The sequence below is a fragment of the Fusarium oxysporum genome, chromosome 10 (assembly GCF_000149955.1).
Source record: "Fusarium oxysporum f. sp. lycopersici 4287 chromosome 10, whole genome shotgun sequence".
Lineage (NCBI taxonomy): Eukaryota > Fungi > Ascomycota > Sordariomycetes > Hypocreales > Nectriaceae > Fusarium > Fusarium oxysporum.
In genome coordinates, this window is record NC_030995.1 from 2,543,594 (window position 1) to 2,571,377 (window position 27,784).

Consider the following 27,784-nt stretch of genomic DNA (forward strand, 5'->3'; position numbering starts at 1 on the left):
GGAAAGAAAGACAGATAAATATATGGCTAGTTTATATCTATCCAAATAATCCAGATGCGGCGAAATTATGTCAAGTTGTGCTGATTAATAATCTGACCGATGGTAACACTGCACTAGCTTAACCTGACGCAGTTAGAATACAAGATAGGGTGCACTGTAGTGGAGCTCCCTTGCTAAAAGAAATACAAGATAGGGTGCACTCCTTAACTTTTGTAATAAGGGTTTACGATAAGCACTGGTATTACTTTAAGCTTGAGCCGCTATTCAAAGCAGCTAGTTATTTAATTGGTAATTGTTATATCAAGTATATAGGCTCATAAATAACACTGAGCTCACTAAAAGGAAAAGTTTATTAACTTAGTAGTGTTAATTTATTATATCTTAAACGGCTGCTCAATGCGCAGCTGTTTCATACGTTTAGTAACTTATGGTGCTTACAGATAAATATTGCGCCGTGACAGTTTCTCGACGGATGTACTTGGGGTTTGCAATAGATTCATATTAGTTACACCTTCTCACTAGCTACTTAATCGTATCCAGCTCAGTCATTTCCTCCGCGACCGTCAGTCCACCCGCCAGCACCCTTGACAACCTTGTTATTCTTGAAACACCTAGACCTTACAAAAACAGGCGTATTGAGCGTAAGCTTCCACTCATACCCCTCAGTCGGTTCATCGTAGTACTCAAAGTTTCAAGCCGTCGTGCCAAGTCCATAGCATCCATTCATACTCGGCCTCATCGTCTTCTGACCAAAGTCCCACGTTGAAAACCCGCCGCCCTTTATCGTATATGAACTATGAGAAAAGTGGTACCATCCTTTGAAGGTTCCCTGGGCATACTCTGGTGGTGGCCAGGGTCTGTTGTAGCGCGTTGGGCTGACTTCGTAAGTGTAGGCTCCGTCGTCGCGGATGTATTTGCCTCCGGTCTTCCAATTCAGCCGGCGGTTGGTGTCGCAGTTGTGAATCAGCTTCTTGGAGGAATCGATGCACTGATTCACGTCATAGTCCGCTACGTCGTCGCTAAGTGAGATCCTGAACTCATGCTCATCAGGAGTGTCCTCCTTGTAGTAGTCCCATCCCTTCTCATGATCGGGCTGCTCGATATTCTTGCAGAAATCTTCATAGTGCTCATCAAGACGATCAGCGCTGGAGAAGATCTTCCAGTTGTCATCCGACCAGCACTTAAACTCGTTTTTAACTTCGCATGACGGGGCATCTATGCCTAGCACCAACGAACGAAGGTCCATCGCCTCCGCCATTGCAAAACTGGCCATAGTAACATGTCCATGCTCGTCCGGATGAAAATTCTCTGCAATCTTGTCCGGAAGACCGATACCCATAGTCCAATCTCTCTTTTTGTCTGAGGGACAACCTGGAGGTTTGGGATCGTGACGCCCTAGCGCCCTTCGTACAAGCTCAGATGGGTTGGGGCTGTTGAAGAACTTGAACTCCATATGCTCTCACGAGCTCGCTTCTTCTTGAGTTCACCCCTTGAGTAGTCATAGTAATCTGATTGGTCAAGTCCACGCTTCTTCAGTTCATCACGTTCTCCAGGTGTAGGATTGGTGGGGGGCTTGATGAAATGCATCTCAGGCTGACCTTTACTAGGGTAATCTCCATTGGCAAACGGAGAATACATCTGTCCATCAAAGCTCGCGTCAGTAACCCAAGGATTCCAGTCTGAAAAGCCGATAATATACTTGACCTCGTCATCCTTGGAGATCTCATTGACTGCATCGGCAGTTGCTCTGTTGATTTTCTTGACGAGTGCGTTGAATCTGTGTCGGTGAGCAATCGTCGTTTTCTGAGGCCATTTTATGGGCTCTGTAAACTCTGTTATGTCCCATGCTTCATCCTCACAGTCGCTGTTCTCGGTGCTAAAGAACTCGGCATACCCTAGGACAACAACGATACCGTCCTCTTTCACCTTTTTGTTTAAGGCGTAGAGAATCTCTTTCATGTTGCTCTTGATGATTGTCTCAACGTTCTCCTCGGCGACTTTGAGGACAGCTTCACAGGCTTCATCATTGCCAGCAGAGAGGAGGATGCAATCTGAAATGATACCGGACTGAAAGATCATGGTTAGTTGTTTGTTTCTAGAATCTGGAAGTTGAGTATCTTACCAAGCAGAGATCATTTCCACCAGCTGTCAATATGACCATGTCGAGATCACCTTCGATCTGCTCTGCTTGCTGATAGATCTGACCAGCACGATCCCCACTGCAAGCAGCATACTGGAAACTCTCGACTTGCGAGCCAAGGAGCCTGTCGATGATCATGGGATATGACATGTCATATCTAGAACAATACCAGTTCCCATGAATACTGAACTCGAGGTTGGGTAGTGTAATGTTAAGGGTCTTTATTTTGACATCAACCTCTTCTCCATCAAGGATGCTTCCTAAGGGACGTCCAGAGCCGATTCCAGCGGTGTAGCTATCGCCTATGGCGGCCTATCTCTTAACCCAGGAAAAGTCTGATGGGTCATCATCCGCCCTCTTTGTGGCTTTTGAGGGACGCGAACTGGAGTGAAGACGAGAGTGCCTTAGATGGGGGTTATGGCTTTGAATGACTGAAGACAAACTCAAAATGAAGAGAAAGATTGATAAATCCATCACGATTGTACGGAATGAAAGACAAAGTAGTAAACCAGCCTAACGCGCGATATTTTGTGAGAATTGAGAATGGAAGAAAACAGCGGGTGATGCTCTGGTGGCCTCTTTACGAGAGCGAACATTAGCAAGGACTTTCTGCACTCTCGTGAGATGGTTCCCCAAAGCATCGGCGCAGGCACTGCCGGCTTGTGCGACGAGCTTACACTGTGACACTGTGCAAAATCTTCTCACTCCATGGATGTCATGTCTTGTTGCTTGTTAAATCACGCACTCTCTAAATAGAAGAGAACAGACCACTGATCGCCAACATCACAATATAAGCGCTGATACTGAAACGCGCACGAGCTTGTGGATGCTCAACCAACAACGGATTTTCCTGCCGGCCGTGGCCAAGCTCTGGCCCTGCAGAACCTTTTTCGATGATCCTTCTGTTGGTCCGGGGTAGTGGTCATGACACTCCGCCCTGCGCTGCCTAAGTCCACAAGCCCCTGCATTGATGAACGAGGCTCATTTAGATTAAGTGCCAAGAGATATTTTGTTAATTATTTATTTAAATAGTAGTTTATTTTGTTAATTAATAATTTATTTCTTATAATTATAATTCTATTCTTAGAAATTTAACTTCAAGGCTTTTAATTATTAAATTACTATTAATTAATAAAGTTATCTACCTAAGGTATTTTTAATATAACCCAGCTTATCTCTAAATAAGGGGTAAAATATTATAACTCTTTTATTTTAAGAAAAGCAGCTCTTTTAGCCAAAATGGCCTTCTAATTAGCACCCTGCGGTTTAATAATTAGGCAGTATAGCAAAGTCCTTATTCTTAATAAGGCGTTCATAGGGTAGTAGACAGGAAGGCCTCACCGCGAAGTCTTAACCAAGGAGATAGGGTTAACTTAAATTCTTCGGCGTATAGATCAGCAGCGAATCAATACTGGAGCAAGCCCCACCAAATTCCACCTCTCATGCCCACGTCACACATGGAGCACTAAACATGCATTAGACCAGGTGCAACGAGTCCAATGCTAAAGGCCGAAAACTTTCGGATTAGTACATTTTTGGTAGAAGCGACTAAAAGATGCTGGCTTTGTACCTTTCGCCATAACAAGTTCGCTGACTCATTGTGTGAGTGGCCAGCTGAATTATTGGCGCGGACGGATCAATAAGTGGCTGACACGTGTTTGTGCTCTTTGGAAATTCCAATTCGAAATTTCAAGGCTGAGATGCATGATTCAGCGGGGTACAACAGCCAGCTTTCGCTATACACTAACTATAACTAGTATTAATGCCTTGATGTGCAGTCACTAGAGTGGGCTACGGTCAACACAGCCAGTTTTGACAGCGTCAGCAAGTAAATCAAACCTGGAAAGAAGATTGGGTTAAGCTCTTTCCCTCTTTTTCCCTCTCTCCTTTTTGTGTTGAGCGATAAATATTCGTCATCGCAATGATGGAAGACCATGAAATGCCTATCCAGGCCGCAGAGCAACCTGTCAGCAGAGACTTGCACGATTCGGGTAGACAAGCGAATTTGAATTCCATTGGAAACAAGTTGATCGACAGATTCCTGCAGTCAGGCGCAATAGATGATCTCGAGAAATCCATCGCCATCGGGCGAGATGTGATACGAACAACTCCACAGGAACATCCAAATCTAACAGAACTACAAAACAATCTCGCAATCCGCCTTAGTTATAGGTTTTCGCAAACAGGCAGAATGGAGGACCTGGCAGAAGCTATCCAGATTGAACGGCATATCGTTAATGTGATTCCTTCAGACCATCCACGACGATCCACATACCTTAATAACCTTGGAGAACTGCTCGGAGAAAAATACGGAACGACCGGAATGCGAAATGATCTAGATGAAGCTATTCAGATCATACAGCAAGGTATAGACGCAAATCATGGACATCACACGCTGCAAGTAGCACTGTTATGTAACCTCGCTTCTCGACTGGGTAATCGATATTCATTAACAGGAGCTATGACTGATCTAGAGGAAGCGATAAAGACAGGACGAGAAGCTGTCAAGGCATGTCGCATGGACCAACCTGAACGACGAGTGTGCTTGAACAACCTTGGAATACGCCTGAGCCATAGGTATGGCAGAACAGGTCAAATAGATGATCTTGAAGAGTCCATCCAGTTTGGACGGGAGGTTATCAAGGATATTCCTCAAGGACACCCGAATCTAGCAGAATGGTTGAATAACCTCGCAGTCCGCATTGGCTTTCGGTACACCAGATATGGGGCAGTGGAAGATCTGGGGGAGTCAATTCAACTTGGACGAAAGGCCATCGAAAATACCTCAGCAAATGATCGACGACAAGCAGCATACCTGAATCATCTTGCAAATAGACTTGGAGATGAATATTTAAGAACGAATAATGCGGAATATCTGAGAGAAGCTATTGAACACGCGGAACAAGCAGTAAAAATAACCACAGAAGACCATCCCAACCGAGCAGCGTGGTTAAATGATCTTGGAGTTCTATTAGGCGAAAGATTTTCTAGCACGGGGACAATAGACGACCTGGAACAAGCCATTGAGATCGGACGAAGAGCGGTTGGCGCGACTCTACCCAGCCACCCTGACTATGCAGGACGGTTAAATACTCTAGGAGGCCTACTCAGTGATAGGTATTCCAGGACTGGAGAAGCAGCAGATCTTGACGATTCCATCGAAATTGGACGTCAAACATTAGTGGCGACTCCAGAAGATCATCCAGATCAAGCAGCCTTTCTCAATAATCTAAGCCTACGCCTTGGACTTCGATACTCAAGAACAGGTACGATGGACATCCTTCAAGAAGCCATCTGCCATGGGCAACAAGCCGTGCAAAAGACCCCATCAGACCACCCAGAACGATCGGGGCGCATAGGCAATCTAGGAATACTTCTTGGAAAGAGGTATTTTCACACAGGAGGAATGGACGATTTAGAAGATGCCATTCGATACCATCGACAAGCCCTGGAAGCGACTCCGCTAAACCATTCTAGACGCTCTGCATGCTTGAACAACCTTGCTCAGCATCTTAAATACAGATATTTAAGAACACAATCTCTTAGCGATCTCGAGGAATCAATCGAACTGGGACAAGAGGCAGTTGACACGACACCATCGCAACATCCTAATCGAGTAAGAAGACTAGATAACCTTGCGGACTCATTTGGACGGCGACACTCCAGAACAGGACACATGAACGACCTTGAAAAGGCCATCCAGATTGAGCGGGAAGTTATTAAAGTGACTCCAGACAACCACCCGGATCAGCCGGCGTACCTGAATAATCTTGGAATACGTTTGAGTCATAAATTCTCTAAGACAAATCAGACAAGCGACCTTGAAGAGGCCATCCGAATTGGGCGAATGGCTATTGAATATACTGCCCAAGACAATCCAAGTCAAGCGGGATGGCGGAATAATCTTTGCATTTGGCTTCGCGACAGCTTCTTGCAAACAGAAGTAATGACAGAACTTGATGAAGCCATTTGTCATGCGAGAAAAGCTGTGGAAGCGACGCCAAAGAGCCATCTTGATCGAGCAGGGCGTTTGACTAATTTAGGAGTTCTGCTTGGTACGCGTTATTGTAGAACGACATCCGAAGAGAATCTCGAAGAGTCTATTACCTGCTTCCATCAGGCACTGACTCAAGTTTCGTCGCCAGTACTCAGTCGTATTCGTGCCGGTATACTCTGTGTACATTACTTAGCTGTCAAGCCTGATTGGCATCAAGCGTATGAGATCGCAGGAGTTTCGATGAATCTCGTACCACTGTTGTCTCCACAATCACTTGAAAATTCGGATAAGCAGTACGTGCTTAGCCAAATTGCTGGCTTCGCCTCCGATGCAGCTGCAGTGGCTATGGAAGCAGGAAAAGGGCCGTTGCGCGCGCTTGATTTCCTCGAGCAAGGCCGTGGCGTGCTTGCCACATCTATTGAGATGCGAGCTGATGTTGAGGACTTGCGACAGAAGCATCCTGCCCTGGCGACAGACTTCGCGCACCTTCAAGATGAACTCGAAAATCGAACTACAACCAAAAGCGATAATGAATCAAAGTCTTCTCCGATCACTGCGCCGGACAATTGTTATCAGGCCAACAGAGAGATCAACAGGTTGCTGATAACTATTCGACAAAAAACAGGTTTCGAGCGGTTCTTACTACCCCCGAGCGAAGTAGAGATGCGGAATGCAGCGGAATGCGGTCCCATTATTGTAATTAACACAAGCAAATACCGCAGTGACGCGCTCCTTATTGAGCAGGAACAAGTCAGGACCGTAGCCCTGTCACAGTTAGACTACTCTAGGATGCAATCCAGGGCAAAGAGTGGTGACCTAGGAAGTTCACACGCCCTAGCGTGGCTGTGGGATGGGATTGCTGAACCGATTCTGAGTGCTTTAGGGATTACAGAGCCTCCAGCCGACGACGACTGGCCTCATGTTTGGTGGATCCCCACGGGTCTTCTGACCCGATTCCCTCTCCATGCAGCCGGGCGTCATGGCGGAAGTTCCTTCGAGACAGTGCTTGATAGGGTTTTGTCGTCTTATGGCTCGTCAGTAAAAGCCATCATCCACGCCCGCCAACGCCCTCTTGTCATATCCTCTTCTTCAAGTGCACTTGTGGTGGCCATGGACAGCACTCCCGAGTGCTCTCCCTTGCCTTTTGCATCCAAAGAGTTGAAAATGTTGTTGGGCATTTACAAGTCTATGGCAATTAGCGCTCTTGAAGTAGGACGGCGCGTCAACGACGTCATGTCGCAAATGCTACAGTGCGAGATATTCCATTTCGCGGGACATGGACAAACCGACAACCATGATCCTTCGAAAAGCAATTTGATCTTGGAAGACGGAAAGCTCATGGTGGCGAACCTTCTTGAGCAGAATCTCCGCAAAAATTCTCCATTCCTCGCTTACCTGTCAGCCTGTGGGACGGGCCGAGTTCATAATGAGCGCTTCTTCGATGAAAGCATACACTTAATTAGTGCCTTCCAGTTGGCAGGATTTCGCCATGTTATTGGTACCTTGTGGGAAGTCAATGATAGATTGTGCGTGGATATGGCAAGAATTACTTATGAAGAGATAAGAGATAGTGGGATGACAGACAAATCGGTATGTCTGGGATTACACAAAGCTGCTAGAGAACTTCGACGGCGTTCGTCTAGTGCACAAACCAATACTGCAAGTAAAGGGTCATCCTACAGCAATGGGAGGTCTCTGGAGGTGGCAACAGGAGCCCAGGGGGGAGATAATAAGGATTTGAATGTTGATAAAGTGCCCAGAGATATTGTTTCGTACGACGACGACGACGAAGAGATATGTTTACCGCATTGGGTTCCATATGTACATTTTGGTATTTAATTAAAAATAATTTAGAATTTACTTTATAAGTTCGTCCTAAAAGGCATATTTATAGACATTTAAAGTCTTAAGAATTTAACTAATAATAACCTTTATATACAATCAAAGTATTTATAATTAAGTATTTTAAAGCCTTAGTGGTAATTGCCTTAAGATGGTGATAATGGAGAGAGCATTTAGCATGCCAAGGACAGGGAAAATATCTTTTTTATGCTTATAAATTAAGGCCACTTATGTAATTAGATCTTAAGGTTTAATAACTATATAATCTGCTAAGACTTAATATTAAGGTTATTATATTTTCTTTAATATAATATATAATATCTTAACCCAAGTGTTATTCAACTGTGTTTATCCTCAACTTGTGTTTCTCCCACTGCGTTGTCTTGGGACCTGATCCAATCTTTAAGGTTCAAGGCAGCAGCTGTGTAATCTGCTGAGACTTAACATTAAGGTTATTGTGTTTTTTTTTGGCGTAGTGTATGACGCCTTATATTGTGTTGTGTTGAAAACAAACACCTTATTTTGTTATCTTGCTTTAACGCCTTTGGCTTTACTTTACGCGTTGCTTGACAGGCATTTTGACTTTTAAATCTTTTTTCTTTTTTTTTTTCCCTTTTTATTTCTTTTTTTTTTTATCTTATAATAACCCTTAATTTAAATAGTATGATATTTATATTAGTAATTTAATTAACTTAATTGTATATTTTAACTCTATAAATTATATTTAACATAAATTATTACTACTACCTAATATAATACTATTAATAAGTGGGAAAGAAAGCGCATTTTGAAAGTGAGAGTATTGTAAGACTGAAAGGAGAGCTAGGCTTTTGAATACAAAAATTGTTGATATAGAAAGCAACAGTAGTGACTGCCTTTCAGTCAACTAGTTTAAAGAAAAATGAATCAGTAAAAAGCTATCGGAAGCGGGAACCTTGGACTACCAGAATTTCAGCATTCAGTAATAAAACGGGACCATCACTCACGGTAAGGAGCAAGGACTAGGGGCTGGCAGGCCATCAACTTCACGCTTCGCATTGACGCAAGACTAGTTGCTGCAGGCCTCTGCAAACTGTTGCAGAAAAACACAGTTCATTGGGGCTTATGGTGCTCAAAATACCAACAGTTGTTTCATAAAAAGCTGCGCCTGATTACGCCAAGAGAAAATATTTGCGAATCCGAGACTGGAAGCACTACCAACAACAAGCATAGCAGTAAATCAGCGCTGGGTCTGGCGAGCTGTTGCATGTCCGAGATCAGCAGTATGCCTTGTGAGTAAGGTCTTTGGACCAACAAAAAAAACCTAAAATGGGCCTGAAACGAGCTTTGATGATCTTAACGACTGAGAAAGGATCTGAACCTTGGTAGCATAACAAAAGTTCAAAAAGCGGCCAGTGCAGTTACATCTGTTGGCTGCACGTCTTCGCACCCTTGCTATCCCGTCTTCAAAGGCGCTCATATCCTTGCCCACCCAGGCTCACCTTTAAGCATAAACACAATAAGAATCGATAAATCACTCAACATAGTTTCGGTTAGAGGGGTGACCTCGGGTTGATCATCTGATAATGGCCGGTGAAGATCGTGTCAACGTAAGGGTACCGTTAAGCTTCTCCACTGATATTCGGTACCCGGTTTTTATGATCAGACATGGAACTCCTGGCTCCATAAGTACATGAAGATGGAGAGTACTGAGTTTATTCTTCTTAGACCTCAACCAACAAACAACTCGGCGGGGCACATGCAGGCAGCAGATTAGGATGAACGTGCAATGCGTTATTTTACATGGCACTTGCAATTTCGAGGCGCAGTCGCAATGACACCCTCGTTTCATGATGTGAGCTACCAACATCCTGTTGATGATGTATCTGCTGTCCTCGGAATAATGGAGTTCATGAGTCGTGCGAAACGGCCTTGTGAGATTGTACACCCTTCTGGCTTGGATAGTGTGGTATAATCTCTGTTTCTCATGATCTTAGACATCTCACTCACGAATACATGTCTGGTCTCTAACTGCGCAATATTGTTCTTGCAACCACCTACGCTATCATGGAGTCTCTCATTTTGTCCTTGTTCTTTTACTGGGCCATAATCCCCGCTGTGCTCACTCAGGACAGTAAGCCGGGCGCTCCAGTTCATCCTGGACAGCCATCCAACTGCATTGCCTGGCATACTGTCAAGCAAGGCGACGATTGCGAGACTGTTCCCAGGAGGTACTACATCACCAAAAAAGAGTTCCTGGCTTGGAACCCGACGGTCTCCAAAGACTGTTTGACCAACTTCTGGTTGAAGTACGCCTACTGCGTCAGAGTTGATGGTGCCTCGGCTATCTACACTACCGCCAAATCCACTACCACGAGCAACAGTCGCAAATACCCAGTCAACCAAGGAAAGCATAACTTCAACCACAAAAATGCCCTCAACTGAGGATCTCTCCTCAACAATAACTTCAGCGTCGAGAATAATCTCTAAGTCAATAGCCACTACCTCTGCCAATACAACATACTCGGTTCTCAATCCCGTTTCAACGTGGAATATCACCACGCCTACAACAGATGTCACTTGGCCTCCCAAAGCTACACAATCTGGGCAGCCAAAAGACCGCAACAAGTGGCATCTCGTCCACGGTCGACAAAGCTGTCGAGATCAACGCCAGGCTGAAGGTCAGCTCGCCACGAGGGAGTTAAGGTATGTGGCAAAAATTGAGAGACGCGCCGTGCCGTGATTGAGTATGGGGAACTTGAACCACCGTACTTTAGATAAATCTTCTTGGAGGGTCCACCCCAGGGATGGGTTGAGAAGAGCGTATGGCAGATCATTCAATTGAACTTCAATAGTGCCTTGGAATTAACAGCAAGAACTAAACTTGAAGCCATCATGAATTGGCCTGCTCAATTTCCCAGAACCAACGTCTCACAAGCCAACAAAGCTTACGCCTTCCGGCTCAAATTTCACCCCAACACCAACACATGGGCCCATGCCCACAGATTGCGTCAACTATCATCAAGCGGAAGCTGATGAGAGCTGTCGCGATATCCTCAAGACGTACAACTACCTCTCTAGAGACCAATTCTTCAAGTACAACCCAGTACTTGAGAAGAACTGTGATGACCTCTGGAAGGGCAACTGGTACTGCATCGGTGTCAAGAGTGAGCTTCCGATGCCACCGACTGTCACGACAACACCCAGTGATGTTCCCAGGGGCAGCCCCAAGGACTGCAAAGCCTGGTACTACACTACTGGTGGAGAAACATGTGAGCAACTGGCGAACATGTTTGGGACGTTCAGTATCAAGGGTCTCATCGCGATGAATCCATCAGTTCTAGACGACTGTGGTGATATTGAAGATAACACTTGGTACTGTGTCGCTGGCCCCGATACTCCTACGACCAGAACCGCAGACGTGACAGCGTCTACTCGACCTGCAACAGCTATGCCAACCCAGTCAGGCATAGCAACTGGCTGCGAGAGATACTGGCTTGTTTCAAAGAAGGATACATGCAAGTCCATTCGGCGAGCCAACAGTATCTCATTGGAAAAGCTCCTTACCTGGAATCCAGCTTTAGGCAGTACATGCAGCGGGCTGAAGCCTGATTCTTATGTTTGCGTGAACGTGGGGGCATAGTGGTGTTCAATTTTTAGTTCCTTTCGATGGGTTTGGAGAGTTGCTGCTGATGGAAGAGATGTGATTAATGGAGATTGCGCCAAACCTGTCAATTCGTATTGCCTGAGAACCTTTACAACTGTGATTGTTTCGTATAGTAAGAGTCTTCTAACAGGAGTGCGTGTCCATTGACATTCAGAGTTGAAACCCGCCACAGTATGTACTGGCTTGTGCAGCTGTTGACAAGTCAAGAATGGCACAGTGTAGCTCCTGGTCAGCACAGTACGAGGTTTCAATCTCTTTATAAAGCCCAGTCCTCTCCACCTTCTCGTCCCAAGTCCTGATCTGCAACAACTGGCCAACTTTTCTTATGCAGATTCCCCACCATGCATCATCATTTTAAAGCATGGTTAGCATCAAAAAGATCGAATCGAATCTAAATAAAAGCAAAAGCTCTGTCGCTGAGCCAGAAATACCTTTACTTCCAAATCCGCGATCGCGCTTATTGACGCCCTCGCCTTCAACAGAAGATATTGCAACGCAAGCACAAATTGCACCTGTCTTCACATTACCACCCGAATTAAGGCGGAAAATACTAGACGAAGCGTTTGATGATCGGACAATTCACATAGATCTCGTCCTGAAATATCCGTTGAGGCTACAAAGATCCGACAGAAGGTATCCAGAGCATAGGTTCACAACAAATTATGGCCACTGCTGGCCGGAAACATCTGGAAACCTATGCCTAGATAGGAGTCAGCCGAAGCACTGGCAATGGAGGGGCTGTGTATGCCATCGCCTCCCACCACCCCAATATTGCCGGGACGAGACTGTCCCAGGTTGGGAACAGCCTGCTGACGACTTTTGCTGCGAAGGCGAGTCGCATCATTGCGAGCTATGGGTCAAAACTCTCAAAGATCCAAAATGCTGTTTCAAGGGGGTTATGGGATGGCTTCTTTCTTGCCGCCAAGCGTGTGTTCCTTTATATAGACCTCTACTCCCCTCGTGCTAACTAGTCTGCCTACAGCTATGTGGAGGGCGTCGAGGTGCTTTATGGTACAAATACGGTTCATCTTGGAAGCAAGGCTCTGCTTGATAACTTATCGGCACTTCTACTTCCTCAACGACTTTCAATCATCCCAGGCCTCGAGGATGTTTGGTCTGTCGGTACACATGAACATCAAGGCAGGGCAGCTCCAAACCAACACCAGTTAGAGAAGATACTGCACGTTCTTGACACACAGTTCCCAAGCTTATCCATCCTTCACCTAGGTATCAGACTAGATCTCCCCATAGTCCAGATGGTAAACAGCCGACCTACTATGCAACGGGCGTATCTCGATGGAATGCTCAGGATACTGGACGAGTTCGTCAAGCGACGAAAAGGTTGTCTCCGTAAACCATTCATATTGTCCATCACAACATCTGCCTGGAGAGATTTAGAGCGATGCATTCGCACGGGTGGTTACCCTGGAATGTGGCTATCGTGCAGTCGGATCTGGCGCTGCTTGTTGCCCGGTTCAAAAGTCACAAGTGGAAGTGATGAGAATCAGAATGCTACTGCGGACAAAGGATATTGGACCTGGAGAGACCATGATGCTATTCGCAGGTCTGCGAATTCAATGGGACGCGGACATCTACTGCCACATACGCTGTAATAGTATAATGTTAGACTACGAAGTAGAAGTGTAAATAATGAGAATATTTCCAGTTCCTTTTTAAAAACATATCTTACCTTATGAATATTTATGTCCTATTTGCGCCGACCGCGCTGCTGTGTCATCCATAACCCTGCCGCTTCTTGGCCAACAAGTCAAGTGACGCGCCAGCCGCATATAAAAAGCGCAGATCCCTCCGCTATCTCCCCCTCTGCATCTCACGACCAACACCGCACCACCCAACGCTTTTCCCCGCCATCATGCATCGACGTTTCAAAGCATGGATGAACTCCAAACGTCACAGTCGCCAACGCACCCCTCAAGACCCTGAAATGCCACGGCTTCCCAATCCGCGACCATACACTTTGACACCATCACCATCGCAAGAGCAAATTACAACATTATCAGAAACGGTCCCCTTCTTCAGATTGCCCCTCGAACTCCGACGAAAGATTCTAATTCATGCATTCGGCAACCGCACAGTTCACATGGATCTCGCTTTAACCCATCCATTGCGTGAACCGCTAAACGAAGAAAGATCTTGCTACAGATCCACAAACCCTGCTCACAGGTTTGATCAAGAGGCTGGACATCTATGGCCATATACAAAAGAGAACTTGGGTCTAGACAGAAGTCGGCCCAAGTACTGGCAGTGGAGAGGCTGTGTGTGCCATCGCCTCCCACCGCCTCGGTTCAAGATTACTCTGGACTTCCACAGTTACATCAAGCCTGCTGATGATAGATGCTGTGAGGGTTGGGCGGCCTTTTGTACTCTATGGACTAAAAGGACTGACAAGCCTGATTCTTGCTGGATTGGGGCGATGGGATGGCTCTTGACCTGCCGCCAAGCGTAAGTGTTCTAGTCTCTTCATGAATCATATTGGCTCATTACTAACTGCCCTGTATTCCAGATATATCGAAGGAACTGAGGTCCTTTACAGCACAAACACTGTTCATATATCAAGCAAGCCTCTTCTTACCAACTTGAGCACACTAATTCCTCCGCGAAGTCTATCGCTGATATCCTCACTTGAGGTTGTGTTCTGGCTTGAAACTTATGAACAACAAGGGAAAGCATTTCCAAACCTACAACAATTAGAAAAGGATCTACTCATCCTAGATACACGCTTTCCTAGTCTCCTGAGCCTTCATCTCGGGCTACGACTCGACCTTCCTATTATAGAAGATACCAGGACGAACATCAAGAGAAGACCTGCATATGTCTTGGATATGCTCCAATCGATAGACGCGTTCCTCAAACGGCGGTGTGACAAGCCTGAGTTTGGTCATCTTCGTGACCCTCTTTTGCTATCCATCTCGCAGTCTGCATACAAAGACTTTCAAAACGAGGTGCGTCACAACGATCAATATTATGTTAGGAAGAGTGGTGTTCAAGTCTGGCGACCCTTGTCGCCTGGGCCATTTGTGTTGGACGATAAGGGAGATATATGCAATGCAACAGCAAGTAATGGATACTGGATTTGGGGAGACTATGAGGATAGGTATGAAATGGAGAAAAGGCCACTGGCCATGTGATGTAAGTATATTTGCTTTCCAGTCATGGAGTGTATTTAGTAGAACCATTGCGAAATTCGACTACTTGCAATTGTCTGTTGACACAAGGGATTGATAGCGGTCTTAGTTCAGCCTGAAGATTTTCATACCTCTAGTACCTTGATTCAGATAGAGATGGTAATTGAGTTGTTAGCGTATACAAGCAACTCACATAACTATGATATATTGTCTTGATGACTTAATCCATTCATCAAGCGACCCTCGTGTCATCTGTAACACAATTCTAAGTTCTGGAGAAGCTGTTTCTTCTACTCCTTAGGACATGTGCATGGGAAAGCATGGAGAAAAATACTTACATACAGTGGTCCTAATAAGAAGGTTAGGGAGAAACAGGGCCACCTTTTACTCCGTTCAAAAGGTCAGGGGCTATATTGGGAACAACGAGGAGTTAATTGCCGATAATGAATACCGGTGGCAATAAACATACAAGCTCCTCGTGAAGATATAAATACAGTATGGTGTGAGACCCTGCTGCCATCTACGCTCTGGTTGTTTTCCAGCTTTCACAGTGTTCAGCCAGGATATGGATGCCTATAGTATCCTACTTCTAAAACATATGTCGGGTTTAGTAAGGCATGTATGAGGCTTGGGAATATGGGAGCAATCAAAGGTTGTAGCAAAGCCGTAAAATGAATACAGGAGACATGTAACAAGCCGTCACCTTTTCGTCCTGGCTATACGCACAGTGCATGGACATATTGGCACTATCTTGCCCCGCCAACCACTAATAATAAAGCTTGGCCTCAGCGCGCTCTGTGCCTGTTCCTTATCTATAACCAACATAAGCATGAATGGCATTTTGTGCCCGCTATGAACTATGAGACGACGCTTTATGACGTGGTACGTCGCCAAACGGGAGAAACACAACAGTATTCCGGAGCCTCCGACCCTTCCAAATCCGCGACCTCACATTTTAACGCCGTCGCCTTCAACGGAAGCCTTGTCTCAATCATGTCATGCCGCATCGTTTTTCCAGATACTTCCATTTGAGATCCGAAGGCAAATCTTAATTGAGGCATTTGGCGATCGCACAATTCACATGGACCTCACCTATGGCCACCCACCAATGCTAGGCAACAAGGAAGCACACGCGATGATTCAAGAATGGAGGTTAGGCCTGGACAAGAGCCGACCAAAGTCTTGGTCCTGGAGAGGCTGCACATGTCATCGCAAGCCTCCGCCTTGGCACCCGGCTATCGCGACAGAGTCTTATAGTACGAGAGCAGTTGATAAGGATAGATGTTGCGTGGGGCTCGCACACTGCTGCGACATGTGGACTAAGAACGGCAAAGAGCTCTATGGATGTTGGATCGGCGCTCTGGGATGGCTTCAAACGTGCCGACAGGCGTAAGTCTGCCTGGCAAAGCTTTATCGGCTCATGCTTACCATTTATCCGTCAGCTATACTGAGGGCACCGATGTCCTGTACAGTACAAACACCATACATATCTCGAGCGCAGCCTTGCTTATCGACCTTCCAGCATATATCCTCCCACAAAGATTATCAGCCATAACATCACTGGAAATCATCTGGTTTGTTGAAACAGACGTCTGTGTAGGCAAGAATCTCCCACGCGAAAAGGACCTAAACGCAATCCTTCTGATTCTCGACAATCACTTCCCTAGCCTCAAGAAACTCAACCTAGCCTTGAAGCTTGGTCTGTCTAAATATGCAGAAACGCAGTTTAAATATCTCTTTCTTATTCTTGACGAATTCTTCATCCGTCACGTCTCTGATCGCATGCGAGAACCTTTCGCCGTTTCAGTCTCGTACGCTGCGTACGTTGAATTGCGACGCGAGATAGTTCGCGCACAAGGTCATGAAGGAAATGTCTTCCACTGGCAGATATGGCGCTTCTTTGGTGGTGAGTATGTTCTGCCGCAGAAGCCATGGACAGGAGACTATATTAATAGTTCTCCTGGGGCAAGATGTAACAATGGGTATTGGATTTATTCTGGCGAGATCAATATTCGCACTGGAGGGGGCGGGAGCTAAACATTTAATGGAGATCGAGGGCTCTAAACTAGGTTACAATTGTCATTTGCAGTGTCCTATTGACTACATGGGAGTTGCCTAGGTAAGGGGGGTGTAAAGCGTCTCAAACTTCTTGTATCCTTCTCCCTTGACAAAAGTCTGCATCCAGTGACCCTGCTCCTTACCCTGAGATAGCTCCCAGTACAGATCAGCATGTGCGTTCCCGTCCACACGGTACTTGGGCGCTCCGTCAGGCTTGCGCTCATCAGCATAGTAGAATCTACAGAATATTAGTCAACAATCTTAGACTCCCGATGTGGCGACTTACTTGTATCCTTTGTTCTTGTATGCATCCGCAGCAGCCCACATCATATGAGCTGCGCCAGACTTGCCAACGCCTGCATCAAGGAACTTGGGAAGAATGGTGACGTTGAGAATATTGCCGGTGTAGATGAAGGTGCGTGCAGCTGACTCTGGAAGCTGGGCGAAGCCAGTGACTGCCTGTTGGGCTGCGATGAAGGCGCTGTGAATGTTGATGGCAGTGTTGTTGCTGAAGTCGGTGTAAGAAACAGACAGGGGGTCATCCGCAGGAGGAAAGGCTGCGGCGCTGGCTTTGATGCATTAGGATCTATCTTGACTATCATATCAAGGGAGAGCTTACCATTATAGACGACAACGCTTGGAGTTCCGAAAGTTGTCTTTACCTTACTGAAGGCATCGGCAACCTCGAGTGGCTTGGTCAGATCAGTCTTGATGTTAAGCTGCTTATCGGTGCTGTCTGCCTCCTTTTGAGAGCGAGAGGCAATGGCGACTCTGAAGCCCTCGGAAGCAAACTTGCGAGCGACGGATTGGCCGATGTTTGGGCCGGACCCGAGGATGAGAACGATGGGAGACTTGGCGGCCATATTTGATGATGTGGATTAGTGTATGAGATGAGTTGATTACAGTACTGTTGATTACAGAAAGGCTGTCACGCTGTGAACTTGGTGTGGTGAGATGAGAAATGAGATGAGATGAGAGTGTGAATTGAACATTGAGAAGCAGATGTTGGGCAGTCTTATATAACTATTTACCTTACATTAAATAATTATATGCGACCTAAAGAACCCAGAGGTGCTCATTATCAAGCATCTTATCAATCACCACGCAAATGTTGTCCCGCGATAAGGTGGAAGGCTTTAGGATCGTGTAGCGTCAGGTTCCGCGGAATCAACATCGAATCGATCTTATCAATCATAGATTGCACCAGATCAAAGCCAATCAGGTGTCGATGGTACGTCATGGAACATGGCGTGTCTTACTGGTTGTTGGTGGCAGCTTGGCTCCGTACAGTCATTTGTCAGCCCTATCAATTTGTCAGCACCGGGAGTAATCGTCCCCATACAGCTATGACACTAGGTAGTCTTGAAGCAACGCTGCGATTGAATTCAAATACGACGGAGACCTGTATCTAGAATTGAATGATTTATCCAGAAAAACCCAATTGTTATCTGGATCTGTAAGCTCCCACTTAACACAATACTTCCTATCGATGATCGATAGAGAATTATTACCGACGTGATGTCATGGTTTAGCGACACCAAAAGTCATACGAGACAGGATCATCGGAAAAGTCTTATGGCGCTGGGTCCTAACTCTGGTTAAGCGTTCTCGACTACATGCAGTAGTACCACGCGCAGACGCGTCGTTACTTCGATTCCTCTTTTAGCTGCTAAAAGCCTTAGAACCAAAAAACCCCTCGCAATTTATAACAAGGCATCAGGAGATTAGTGCTGTCTAAGCCTCGTCGATTATAGGACAGGAACAAATTCCAGTACGTGCTTTTAATTAAGGGAACAGAGCTCTGTAAAGTTCTGTAGATTGCTGCAGCCGCTGGACTTGCAGACTGGATCCACGTCTTGCACATCAGTATATGCCAAATCACTTCCCTCAATAACAATCACTAGTCTAACTCAAAGAGCGATATATTGTGAGAAGAGCAAGGAGATCCCCTTAACGATGAGAGTAGCCCTTGTAGAGACACGCAAGCTACTCCAGCCCTGCCTCACCGGTCTGGCTCAGGTTGATAAATATGGGAAAACGGTTGCCATCTATAAATGTCTGTGTCGGGATTTTCATACGTTAAAAGAAGAGGTTACTGAGCCTTTGACCATGCCACTGATATCGAGTACATAACTGTCTCCATGATCCTTTTGGTCATGCTCAGTGACAGAATTGCAAACCGCTTAGTGTCACAGCACACTGGTATGCAAACTCATTTCGGTGCATCCGTCGGCTACCATTGAGCAGCCTAACGAGCTCTTCGAAGTTCTAGAGATCAAGTATTTGATTGAAGGCCTCTCGGGGTTGTTAGAGTTTGAACTGGTGAATCATGGTGACCACGTGTTGAACGGTTTTGGTTAACGCCTTGGCTAGGTAGTGAGGTTGTAAAGGACTAAATGGGGCTTTATTAAGTGGCCAGAACTTACTTTCTACGTTGATTGGAATGGTTTTAATTACTGTCTTCAGCTATCTGTCAGCCCGATGACAAAGACATCATGGCCTTGAGGAGCAACAAAGCAGACGGATCCGCGTTCTGCTCAACCTACCTCCTAAGCACCAAAACCATAACAGCTACCCCCTTAGTCACTAGCGACATGACCAACATGGTAACCAAGACGGCGATACTACTTAAGATGCAGAAAGTTCGCATTAATGTGTATCACATAGTTCGAAAAAAAGTGATGAAAACCATTTCGACGGTGATCACGGAGACCAAGACGGCTCTCGTTACCGACTTTGCGACCAAGACAATCACAGACACCATGACGGAAGTTTCGACTGATACAGATACCACGCAAGTGACGAAGACTAGTACAGAGCAATTGACGGATGTAGTGACTGAGCAAGTCACCAAGACTATCACGACGACAATCGACTTGACCTCTACTATGGATGTTACAGACGTTGACACGCAAGATGTCACCGCGAATGTCCCAACCACCGTCACTGTCACGTAAGTACCAATTTCAATGATACTAATGTATAAGTTTGCCAAGCTGACGATAATTGCAGAGTCACGTAAGTTTGTCCAAGACAAATTCTACAGAAGAGTAGTCAATAACATAAAACAGAGGCGCAGCTCCCACAACTTCAGTTGGGACAGGTAAGATGCTCTCAGGGACTATGGCCCAGCACTGACTGTCACTCTCTAGAATACCACTGCGCTATCCCTGGTTACGGCCAGGGTTCTTATATGGTTGCCTCGGGTGGCGCAGGTCCTTCCAGCAGTTGGGACTCGTGCAAGTCGTTTTGCTCAGTTCAGCAGAACGCTGTGAGCTTTGGTTTTGGTCCTAGTGCATGCACATGCTACAGCGCCTCAGCGCAAGTAAAACGATATTGGCATTATATATAGCTCCCCTTGGAATGCTTTGCCTAGTTTGCTCTACTTATGTCACTGATGATTGCTAGGGTTGTCAATACGTACCGAGATCCAGGCAGTGTATATCAATTCTCTGATTTTGGCTGCCCGTCCCAAAGCAAGGTATGTTTCTTCCTTCACTCTCAGTCCAACCTGGTCAATATTCTCAATCCCCCAACTTCTGCTAATTCTTTCAAGCCCGTCAAACAAGTGCCTTCTTACCTGCCGCTTAAGGATCCTCGAGTCGTTAGCAGTGCCTGTTCGCGCCACATCACCAAAAAACTGGCTGCTGCAACAACCCAGACTGTTAGCGCCAAGGAACCCAAAACTGTCCCACATATGGTGACCAAGTACACAACAAGCTATATTACAAAGAGGAAAGTTACTACTGTCACCAGTCAAGTAACTAGAACGGCAACAGACTTCAAGACTGTGGCAAAAACAGACCGCAGAACCAAAGCGGTAACAGAGCGTAAGAGTGCCACGGTGACTAAACCACTTAAAGTCACGGTGACAAACTACAAAACCGTGGTTGTCACCAACTTCAACACTGTCGGCGTTACTAATCGCAACACTATTCGCAAAACTGATTACGATACTGCCTCTGAGACTGCTTATAACAGTGTCGTTGTTACCAACGTTGGTTATGTTACCGTCACCGAATATGATACAGTTGTGGCGAATGATGTCGCTACAAATACTGTAATACCTGATGCGGTAACTGTAATAGGTGGAGATTCATATGTTTGGGGGCCCTAGAGGGCCTTTGAGCTTTTATAATTGCACCAAGTGCAGCAGTGATATAGTAAAGATCGAAATCGGTTATCCATCCGCACGCGGGTTAGTTTGTGGTGAGAAGGCATGATGATGATTCTATAAAGATAATAGAGAAATAGAGAAAGCCAGATATAAGTAGTTAATACTAAACCATCTAAACCTTAACACATTAGCCTAACTGCAATAATACTAATTATGACACTTTTGAAAGATATAAAAAACATCTTAATAATACAGTTAGACAATATGTATTATATTAGTTAGTAATAATGAGATATCATAATATCATGCCATTCATCCCCTTCATTCCGAACCATTGTTCTCCTTGGTTGTCTTTGCCACACCCAACTTTTCAGCGCAAACTTGAGGGTTAAACAGAAACGCTTTGCCATGCTGCGCAACCTTAGTTGACTCTGCTGGAAGATCCACACCGAGGGGTAGAAGAAGCTTAAAGAGAAAAGGACTGAGATATGGGGATGGTCTGGTTTCATCTATGGCAATCTCCGGGTTGACGGTAATGTTGTCGATCTGCAGTAGATCTCACGTATTAGAAAAGTGCTTCTGAGGCTCTTAAAAAGGTATGTAGTTTCTTACCTCCTCTATAATGCGAGTCATGTTGAAGCGGCATTTAAGCCGAGCTTCTTCCAGACCAGTGATGGTCGGTGGGAACGCCTTGTCTAATCCAGGAGACTGACATGTCTTGGGCTTCGGAAGAGGCGGAGCTTTTTCGTTCTTCGTGTCAAGATTGGCCTCGGGGCCAGGGACCATGACCTCGCTGCCCTCGGTAGATTCAGGCCCAGTTCCTGGTGTAGGCTCCTGGGTTGATTTCTCACTCCTTGCTTCGCACCATTTATCAGCGATGACCTTCGCTGCGTCAACTGTCCAAACGTCAGACTGAACCTCCTAAAAAAGTGATGAGATAATATTTACTGGCTTCTTGAACACGAAAGTTCTCGATCAGCGCTTTTTTGCCCTCAGAGACCTCAAATGCCAGGACCTGGATCGTACTGAGAATGGCCTTGTAGTCGAGGTAGGCCTCATGCAGCACATTTGTGTATGTTCCAGTCTTGTCATACCTAGGTAGATCAAAAGCCTGGGTTTCGTGGAAACTTCGTAAAGCCGTGTATCTGGTGAGCAATGCGTGAGTACGCATGGGAGTCCTGGCACAAAGATCAGGAAACATTAGCGCAACATCCTTCATGGTGTCAAAGTCCCAGTCTTTTTTCTCTGTATTACAATCAAGATGTATCAGCCCATGATTACCTAAAGATTGCGAAGGCTGGACTTACGTTCCTTCAGATGTTGACCACCACCACTCCACATAACAGAAACAGACACTTCGTTCTCAGCGGCAATGTCATTCTTAATCTTGTCGAACTTGGCATTGATATCGAGCATGAACTCTTTCTTGTCACTCTCTGGAGCCGGGCTCTTGTTGCGTGTGTAGGCGATTCTAGCACTGGAGGGCTTGTTAAGATGTATTGCTTCAGAACAAATCTTGTAAGACAGACTTACTCGGCAGCAATGTTGTGCGCCTCATCACGGTTCTTGGCCTTGATACTGATGACAGCCAGGAACTCACCTCCCTCTTGCCAGCCAGAAATAAAGGAATCTCCATAAATATCTACCAGGCGCTTCTGGGAGTCGTCCTTGAACTTGGTGATGCTATTGAACTTGGTGAGAGAGTGATCATAGATGATCTGGTTGACGACCTTGACAGAGACCATAATGTTGACATCGCTCTCTTTGATTTTGTTCGTATTGATAAACTTGCCGCTGCCATCAGCGGTCAACTGGTCGTATTTGATGTTGAAGGCACCATTTATCTACGCCATGGTCAGTTTTGAAGAGGCTATGACATTATGATATTATGATATTATGACATATGCTCACATTCATCTCGTCTGTAACATCAGTCGACTTTTCGATGATGCTGGTCTTGTAAATGACAGACTGGGGAACTTCCTCCTCTGACTGCTTTTGCCTGACTTCTCCAGAACCCTTGTTGTTCGGCTCGCGCACAACCGCATTATCAACGCAGAGGGTCTGTGTGAATGAATTGAAGCCAGAGCCCAGCTTCATGGCCGTATTATAAGGAACCAGTTGAGTAGCCATTGTGTGAGTTGATGTCAAGGATATCGCGAAATCGTCAAAGAGATGCGACGTGATTCAAATCAAGAGAATATTCGTCAGCAAGTAACAGATTTTAGGATGTATCGTGAGGATTTGCGAAAGGTCTCTAAGATAAGAAATGATAATTGTAGCTTCTTGCAAAATATGTTCCAATGAGAACTGAACTTTTGGAGACGCCACGAAGGACGAGCTAGGCCTTGGAGAGCCTTGCATTCTGACCACCATCTGCGTCAGCATTATTTCCACGACTACCAAAAGGCGGCTGACTGGCTTTCTTGGTTGGGACATGTAATCAAACATTTGTCTCAATGACCAATAATCAGCTTCAATTCCTGAGGAGGGCATAGGTTAATTCCAAGATGCGAGTGGTGTCGTTGCGGCTGAACGGAATTTGACTTTCATGCTGCTCTAGTTAGCCTTGGTCGACAGCTAGTTCCTTACTAAATTCCTTACTAAGAGCGGCATGGCTTTCTGAATGGGATAAAACAACGCCGAATATCTGGAATGATGGCGGGTTGGCCCGCACCTGACTAGATGACCTTGGGCCCTTAGCTAAGACATGAGGTGCTCAAGATTTCATTGCCATGGACTCCGAACTTCAGCTCCGCGTCTTCTAGTTTGTCAGAATTTCAGCAAAGTTGAGCAACACCTCATCACGGCATATACGCATCAGGACTATGGACAGTTAATTGCACAATTCCAGTCAAGAGACACCCCAGTAGTAACTACAATACTGTCCAATAAACGAGTAGTACTTAAATTACATCAGGTCAGATGGTCCGATGCATGTGATTGCGCTTTGATGGGTAACGGCCTATTGTTGATGGTGGCACCATGTCGTTGAATCCGTGATTGTAGTGCACTAGTTCGTCTTATCCGCATTAGGCATGTAATCACCAAGGAAACGGAAACGGCAGAGTTGCTTTTCTTTCTATTTTCCAATTCAAACTAAGGAAAGTTAATATGTATGATATCACTAACGCATATTGATTCTTCTACGAGCAAGAAGATATTGATACTCTCGGAGCGTCGCAAAAGGAGCCAGTAACAATTCCGTGACAAGCCCTCTATCACAGAGGTGATCAACCACATCCTGATACACTGTATCCTCGTAGCCCAGCGAGAAATCCTTCCATAATGTCTCAGTAGCCCTGGCTGCAATCGTCATTGCTCGCTGCTTATTCTTAGCAGCCACGTCACCCATACGAACTATGTCGTCGTCCGTTTGTACCGAGAAGGTGGAGTGAAAGTCCATGAGCGAGTCGAACGCTTCAACCCTGATCAAACCTTCGTTGCTAGCCGATGCTGATAATTCGTTGATAGACTTGTGGACTTTGGCCCAAGCCACCTTGCCTTCGGCGACTGCACGTTTAGCATCGAAGAATGTCTTGTTGGCGAGTTTCCCAGAGATCATGGTGTCGTTCACTGCACCCACGCGATATCCTGCTACGTAAAAGTCGCCATATACTTTTTGAAACTCGATGATCGGGTTAGAAGATGTGTTCAAGAGTCTAACTGCATCTGTCTCCAGTTGAGGAACACGGAGCATTTCGATCTGACCACATATATGGTCCGCACGAACGCTGATATTTGAATCCTGTCCAAAAAGAATTAGCCATCTTCATTGTTATTCTCAAGATGATATAACCAACGTTTCTATTATTGTGCACGCTTTTCTCAAGGTTTCCTGTAACAGAAGCAGAGAGAAACCCTTTGCCTACTGATCCGCTGATGGCGAAGCTCGCGTTCTCAGATGCGTAGGCGATGCTTGAGCCTGACTCGTCCCTTATTGCCGTGATCTGACATTTTCGATATTGGAGAGGTGTATTGTCCACATCTTTGAATGCCAAGCATTTCATAAAAAGCTCATCTTGCTCTCCCCGCCGACTGTTAAAGCCTTGGCCTAGTCGTACTGTTTTTTTACCCCATGGTACTGAGAATGGGATTTGACTGATAGCGATATATTCGATTGTAGGATGAAAAGGATCTTCCGGGAAGACATCTACAAGGTCCATTGTCTCCTCTTCTGGTATCGCTGATCGTAGCCGAATTTCAACATACGTGTAAAGAGGAGCTCTTTAAAAAGATGAACTGGCTACACCCTGCGCTATTTTTTTTAAATTTCTTTTCGGCTAATGTTAGTATCCGTGCTCGTTGTATCTCCGGATGTGCGACAACCAACCCAGGAAGAGGACGTCCACCACTCCGCCGCCGTGGCTGCTAGAGATCACCGGGGTTGTGGTGATTGATCGCCTACCTAGCCCGTCTCTGCCATTTCAGCTTTGTAAATTTACGCCAGAGGGGTTTGTGTCAAAGAAGAAAAATATCATTTTGTTGCTACAGAGGAAAAGGTTAGATTAGTGAACCTGCGCCACAGACATTACCCATTCCATACTTATCCAAACACCAAGTCTTAGACAGTTTAAGCCATGCATACACAACGGAAGGTCGTGAACTGTCACATCCAATGTATGGGGCTTCTTACTCATCCTGTCACTGTCATCTGGCTACTTAGGTGCGTCTCAAAAACCCCTGGTAAAATCTCTACACTCATTTGGTTCATCATTCTCCATACTCACCTTGCTTGATCTTTCTGCAATCATCCACTATCAATCCCAATCTATATCGTCATGGCTCTCATGTTGGCACCATACAATGGCGCCATGCGCTTAGGCATGGGCTTCAACTCCTACACCCAAACTCTTTGTGTCAATGATGTTGTCCGCAAGCCTGGCAATATTCCTGCAGCTGAGACTGACTTGCGTGCTGCGCAACTTACCCAGAAGACAGATGCTGCTACCTTCAAATCTAAGCAAATAACTGCGGGTACTCAGCAGGACCAGCCGCAAGAGGTGCTTGATGGAGCAAGTGGGACCATTTCCAGGGTGGTTGTTGATGGACAGAAGGAAGTCAGTCAGGTGGTGAGCTGGGAGGCCAGCTTTATTGAGAATGGTTCAGAGGTTCTCAAGAAGCTCGACGTAAGCGGTATGGCATGACTTTCAACCAATGTTTGAAGACGAAATAATATTGATCGTTTGATGCAGGTGCTCTCTCTATCAAAATGGCAGGCATGGGTCAACTGTCCGGCAAGGCCGCGTTCGTAGACTCTACTGATATCAAAAATGCTGATATTAAGTATCTGGTGCACGTCAAGGTTACAAACCAACGGCTGATTGCTGACAACATCACTGAGTTTGCCCCCATTGACTATATCGAGCCAGGACAATTCACGGAAATCTATGGTGACTGCTTCATCTCCGGCTTTATTGAGGGTGGCGAGTTTGATGCCCTTGTCACCGTCACTACTGAGGAAACCATAAAGAAGAACAGTCTGTCTGGTGGGCTTGAGCTCGGGGCAAATATCAGTGGTTTCGACGTGTCTGGTCAAGTGCACGGCGGAGTTGAAAATAACTCTAATGACAAGAAAGCTCGAACCAAGATTAGGTAAGGCTCATTTGGTAGTGTATTATGCGTCAATTCTGACTACTCACTTTAGCGTTACATGGTCTGGTGGTGGTGACATTCGGAACGATAATATCAAAGAGTGGACTTTGGAAAGTCTCAAAGCGGTAGCCATGAGCTTTCCAGATGCTGTCGCTGTTTGTGAGTGAAGAAGCCTCACCATATCCATGCTAATTTAATTTGATTAATTTTACGCGTCGCAGGCCCGCAGCGAGTAAGGCGAGTATTTCAAACCCCTAGCAAGAAACTCTACTGACACTGATCTGCAGCGCCGTTCTGACCAAGTATACCTCTTTGCGAAGTTACCACGAGCAGACCAGGAAAGGTTCGCCACTGGACTATGAAAACGCTGGAGTTTATACTGCCGCTTTATATGATGCATACACTGTAAGTAAAGAACCTGGAAACATACTAAGAATAGCTATTAACAAGAAACAGGATTACAAGATGATGTGGGGTCAAATTCATACCAGTATGCCTCTCCCGAGTGTTCAATATTTCCAAGATTGGGTTGACATTTGATTTTCAGTGATTGGAGGGTTTAACACAAATGAGATTAGGCTCTTCACTCGTGAAGCTTTGACAATCCCGAAAGACTTTGTTGAAGATATGAAGAAAGACCAGGAGAACAAAAAAACACACTACAATGAGCGTGTCAAAGCTAGGGAGGAGGCGGAAAATGCTGCTGCTCTTGCCCCTTATACGCCAAACAAGACGCGAGATGATAAACCTATCGAGAAGCCATTGCCAATCAACAAATTCGAGCCTTATAAAGCAGATATTTTTGGTCTAGAAAAGGCGGCCCACGATTGCCGATTTGAGATGATCAAGATTGTTCGAGAGGTAGGTAAAACCCTTATGTCTATATGCTATTATCGAGGTACTAACATGATTTGGAAAGGTTGATGCAGTTACAAGAGACCCACTTGTTGCTTGTGATCCCGAACGGATCTCGCAATATCTTAGTCCCAATGTCTTCAGATTGTTACTCCCAGCAAGTTACTCCCTTCCTTCCAAGTCCAAGAAATGCGGCTAACGTCCGCTTAGACGTTAAAGGAAGAACCCCTACCTACTTACGAAGAGTGGAAAGCAACCAAGGATGATCTGGTAATCCAGAAGAATGACGTCAGGTCTAAACAAGACAGTATCAACGAACTGAAAAAAGAATTAGAGACTACCAAGGATAATCTGAAGAACCAGAAGAACGACGTCAACTCTAAAGAAG

At 45.6% G+C, this 27,784-nt stretch overlaps 10 protein-coding genes across 10 annotated transcripts; 6 read left to right on the top strand and 4 right to left on the bottom strand.

Annotated features, from left to right (window-relative positions):
• Positions 1-691: 691 nt before the first annotated feature.
• On the bottom strand, positions 692-2,290 carry FOXG_11837 (uncharacterized protein; the record flags this gene model as incomplete). Its single annotated transcript, XM_018391569.1, has 3 exons — positions 692-1,395; positions 1,464-2,067; positions 2,123-2,290. The coding sequence occupies 3 exons, from the start codon at positions 2,288-2,290 to the stop codon at positions 692-694; spliced, it is 1,476 nt and encodes a 491-aa protein (XP_018250240.1).
• A 1,771-nt stretch (positions 2,291-4,061) lies between these two features.
• On the top strand, positions 4,062-7,976 carry FOXG_11838 (uncharacterized protein; the record flags this gene model as incomplete). The annotated part of the gene is made up of 1 exon (XM_018391570.1): positions 4,062-7,976. One exon carries the CDS (start codon positions 4,062-4,064, stop codon positions 7,974-7,976), a length of 3,915 nt encoding a protein of 1,304 aa, XP_018250241.1.
• Positions 7,977-10,025: 2,049 nt separating this feature from the next.
• Positions 10,026-11,601, top strand: FOXG_11839 (uncharacterized protein; the record flags this gene model as incomplete). The annotated part of the gene is made up of 3 exons (XM_018391571.1): positions 10,026-10,341; positions 10,457-10,639; positions 10,880-11,601. The coding sequence occupies 3 exons, from the start codon at positions 10,026-10,028 to the stop codon at positions 11,599-11,601; spliced, it is 1,221 nt and encodes a 406-aa protein (XP_018250242.1).
• A 1,865-nt stretch (positions 11,602-13,466) lies between these two features.
• On the top strand, positions 13,467-14,915 carry FOXG_20614 (uncharacterized protein). Its single transcript, XM_018400907.1, has 2 exons — positions 13,467-14,088; positions 14,150-14,915. Exons 1-2 carry the CDS (start codon positions 13,499-13,501, stop codon positions 14,772-14,774), a joined length of 1,215 nt encoding a protein of 404 aa, XP_018250243.1. The 5' UTR covers positions 13,467-13,498; the 3' UTR covers positions 14,775-14,915.
• Positions 14,916-15,598: 683 nt separating this feature from the next.
• Positions 15,599-16,958, top strand: FOXG_20615 (uncharacterized protein). The gene is made up of 2 exons (XM_018400908.1): positions 15,599-16,160; positions 16,214-16,958. The coding sequence occupies exons 1-2, from the start codon at positions 15,631-15,633 to the stop codon at positions 16,806-16,808; spliced, it is 1,125 nt and encodes a 374-aa protein (XP_018250244.1). The 5' UTR covers positions 15,599-15,630; the 3' UTR covers positions 16,809-16,958.
• On the bottom strand, positions 16,887-17,692 carry FOXG_11840 (uncharacterized protein; the record flags this gene model as incomplete). Its single annotated transcript, XM_018391572.1, has 3 exons — positions 16,887-17,067; positions 17,116-17,398; positions 17,449-17,692. 3 exons carry the CDS (start codon positions 17,690-17,692, stop codon positions 16,887-16,889), a joined length of 708 nt encoding a protein of 235 aa, XP_018250245.1.
• A 1,632-nt stretch (positions 17,693-19,324) lies between these two features.
• On the top strand, positions 19,325-20,946 carry FOXG_11841 (uncharacterized protein; the record flags this gene model as incomplete). Its single annotated transcript, XM_018391573.1, has 5 exons — positions 19,325-19,782; positions 19,901-19,932; positions 19,982-20,154; positions 20,206-20,310; positions 20,386-20,946. The coding sequence occupies 5 exons, from the start codon at positions 19,325-19,327 to the stop codon at positions 20,944-20,946; spliced, it is 1,329 nt and encodes a 442-aa protein (XP_018250246.1).
• Positions 20,947-21,137: 191 nt separating this feature from the next.
• FOXG_11842 (uncharacterized protein) lies at positions 21,138-23,239 on the bottom strand. The gene is made up of 6 exons (XM_018391574.1): positions 22,858-23,239; positions 22,480-22,790; positions 22,254-22,423; positions 21,895-22,191; positions 21,559-21,842; positions 21,138-21,492 (listed from the first exon to the last, which is right to left on the bottom strand). The coding sequence occupies exons 1-6, from the start codon at positions 23,077-23,079 to the stop codon at positions 21,268-21,270; spliced, it is 1,509 nt and encodes a 502-aa protein (XP_018250247.1). The 5' UTR covers positions 23,080-23,239; the 3' UTR covers positions 21,138-21,267.
• An 834-nt stretch (positions 23,240-24,073) lies between these two features.
• FOXG_11843 (uncharacterized protein) lies at positions 24,074-25,112 on the bottom strand (the record flags this gene model as incomplete). Its single annotated transcript, XM_018391575.1, has 2 exons — positions 24,074-24,694; positions 24,750-25,112. 2 exons carry the CDS (start codon positions 25,110-25,112, stop codon positions 24,074-24,076), a joined length of 984 nt encoding a protein of 327 aa, XP_018250248.1.
• Positions 25,113-25,727: 615 nt separating this feature from the next.
• FOXG_11844 (uncharacterized protein) lies at positions 25,728-27,595 on the top strand (the record flags this gene model as incomplete). Its single annotated transcript, XM_018391576.1, has 7 exons — positions 25,728-26,082; positions 26,142-26,541; positions 26,594-26,704; positions 26,829-26,946; positions 26,998-27,031; positions 27,089-27,402; positions 27,461-27,595. 7 exons carry the CDS (start codon positions 25,728-25,730, stop codon positions 27,593-27,595), a joined length of 1,467 nt encoding a protein of 488 aa, XP_018250249.1.
• Positions 27,596-27,784: the final 189 nt, after the last annotated feature.

Bases quoted from the DNA above. Each gene is read 5' to 3' on its own strand.
- FOXG_11842 (XM_018391574.1), bottom strand. From the start codon at position 23,079: ATGGCTACTCAACTGGTTCCTTATAATACGGCCATGAAGCTGGGCTCT. The intron at 22,791-22,857 runs GTGAGCATATGT...ACCATGGCGTAG, and splicing joins ATGTTACAGACGAGATGAAT to ATAAATGGTGCCTTCAACAT. The intron at 21,843-21,894 runs GTAAATATTATC...ACGTTTGGACAG, and splicing joins CTTTCGTGTTCAAGAAGCCA to TTGACGCAGCGAAGGTCATC.
- FOXG_20614 (XM_018400907.1), top strand. From the start codon at position 13,499: ATGCATCGACGTTTCAAAGCATGGATGAACTCCAAACGTCACAGTCGC. The intron at 14,089-14,149 runs GTAAGTGTTCTA...CCTGTATTCCAG, and splicing joins CTCTTGACCTGCCGCCAAGC to ATATATCGAAGGAACTGAGG.
- FOXG_20615 (XM_018400908.1), top strand. From the start codon at position 15,631: ATGAGACGACGCTTTATGACGTGGTACGTCGCCAAACGGGAGAAACAC. The intron at 16,161-16,213 runs GTAAGTCTGCCT...TTTATCCGTCAG, and splicing joins CTTCAAACGTGCCGACAGGC to CTATACTGAGGGCACCGATG.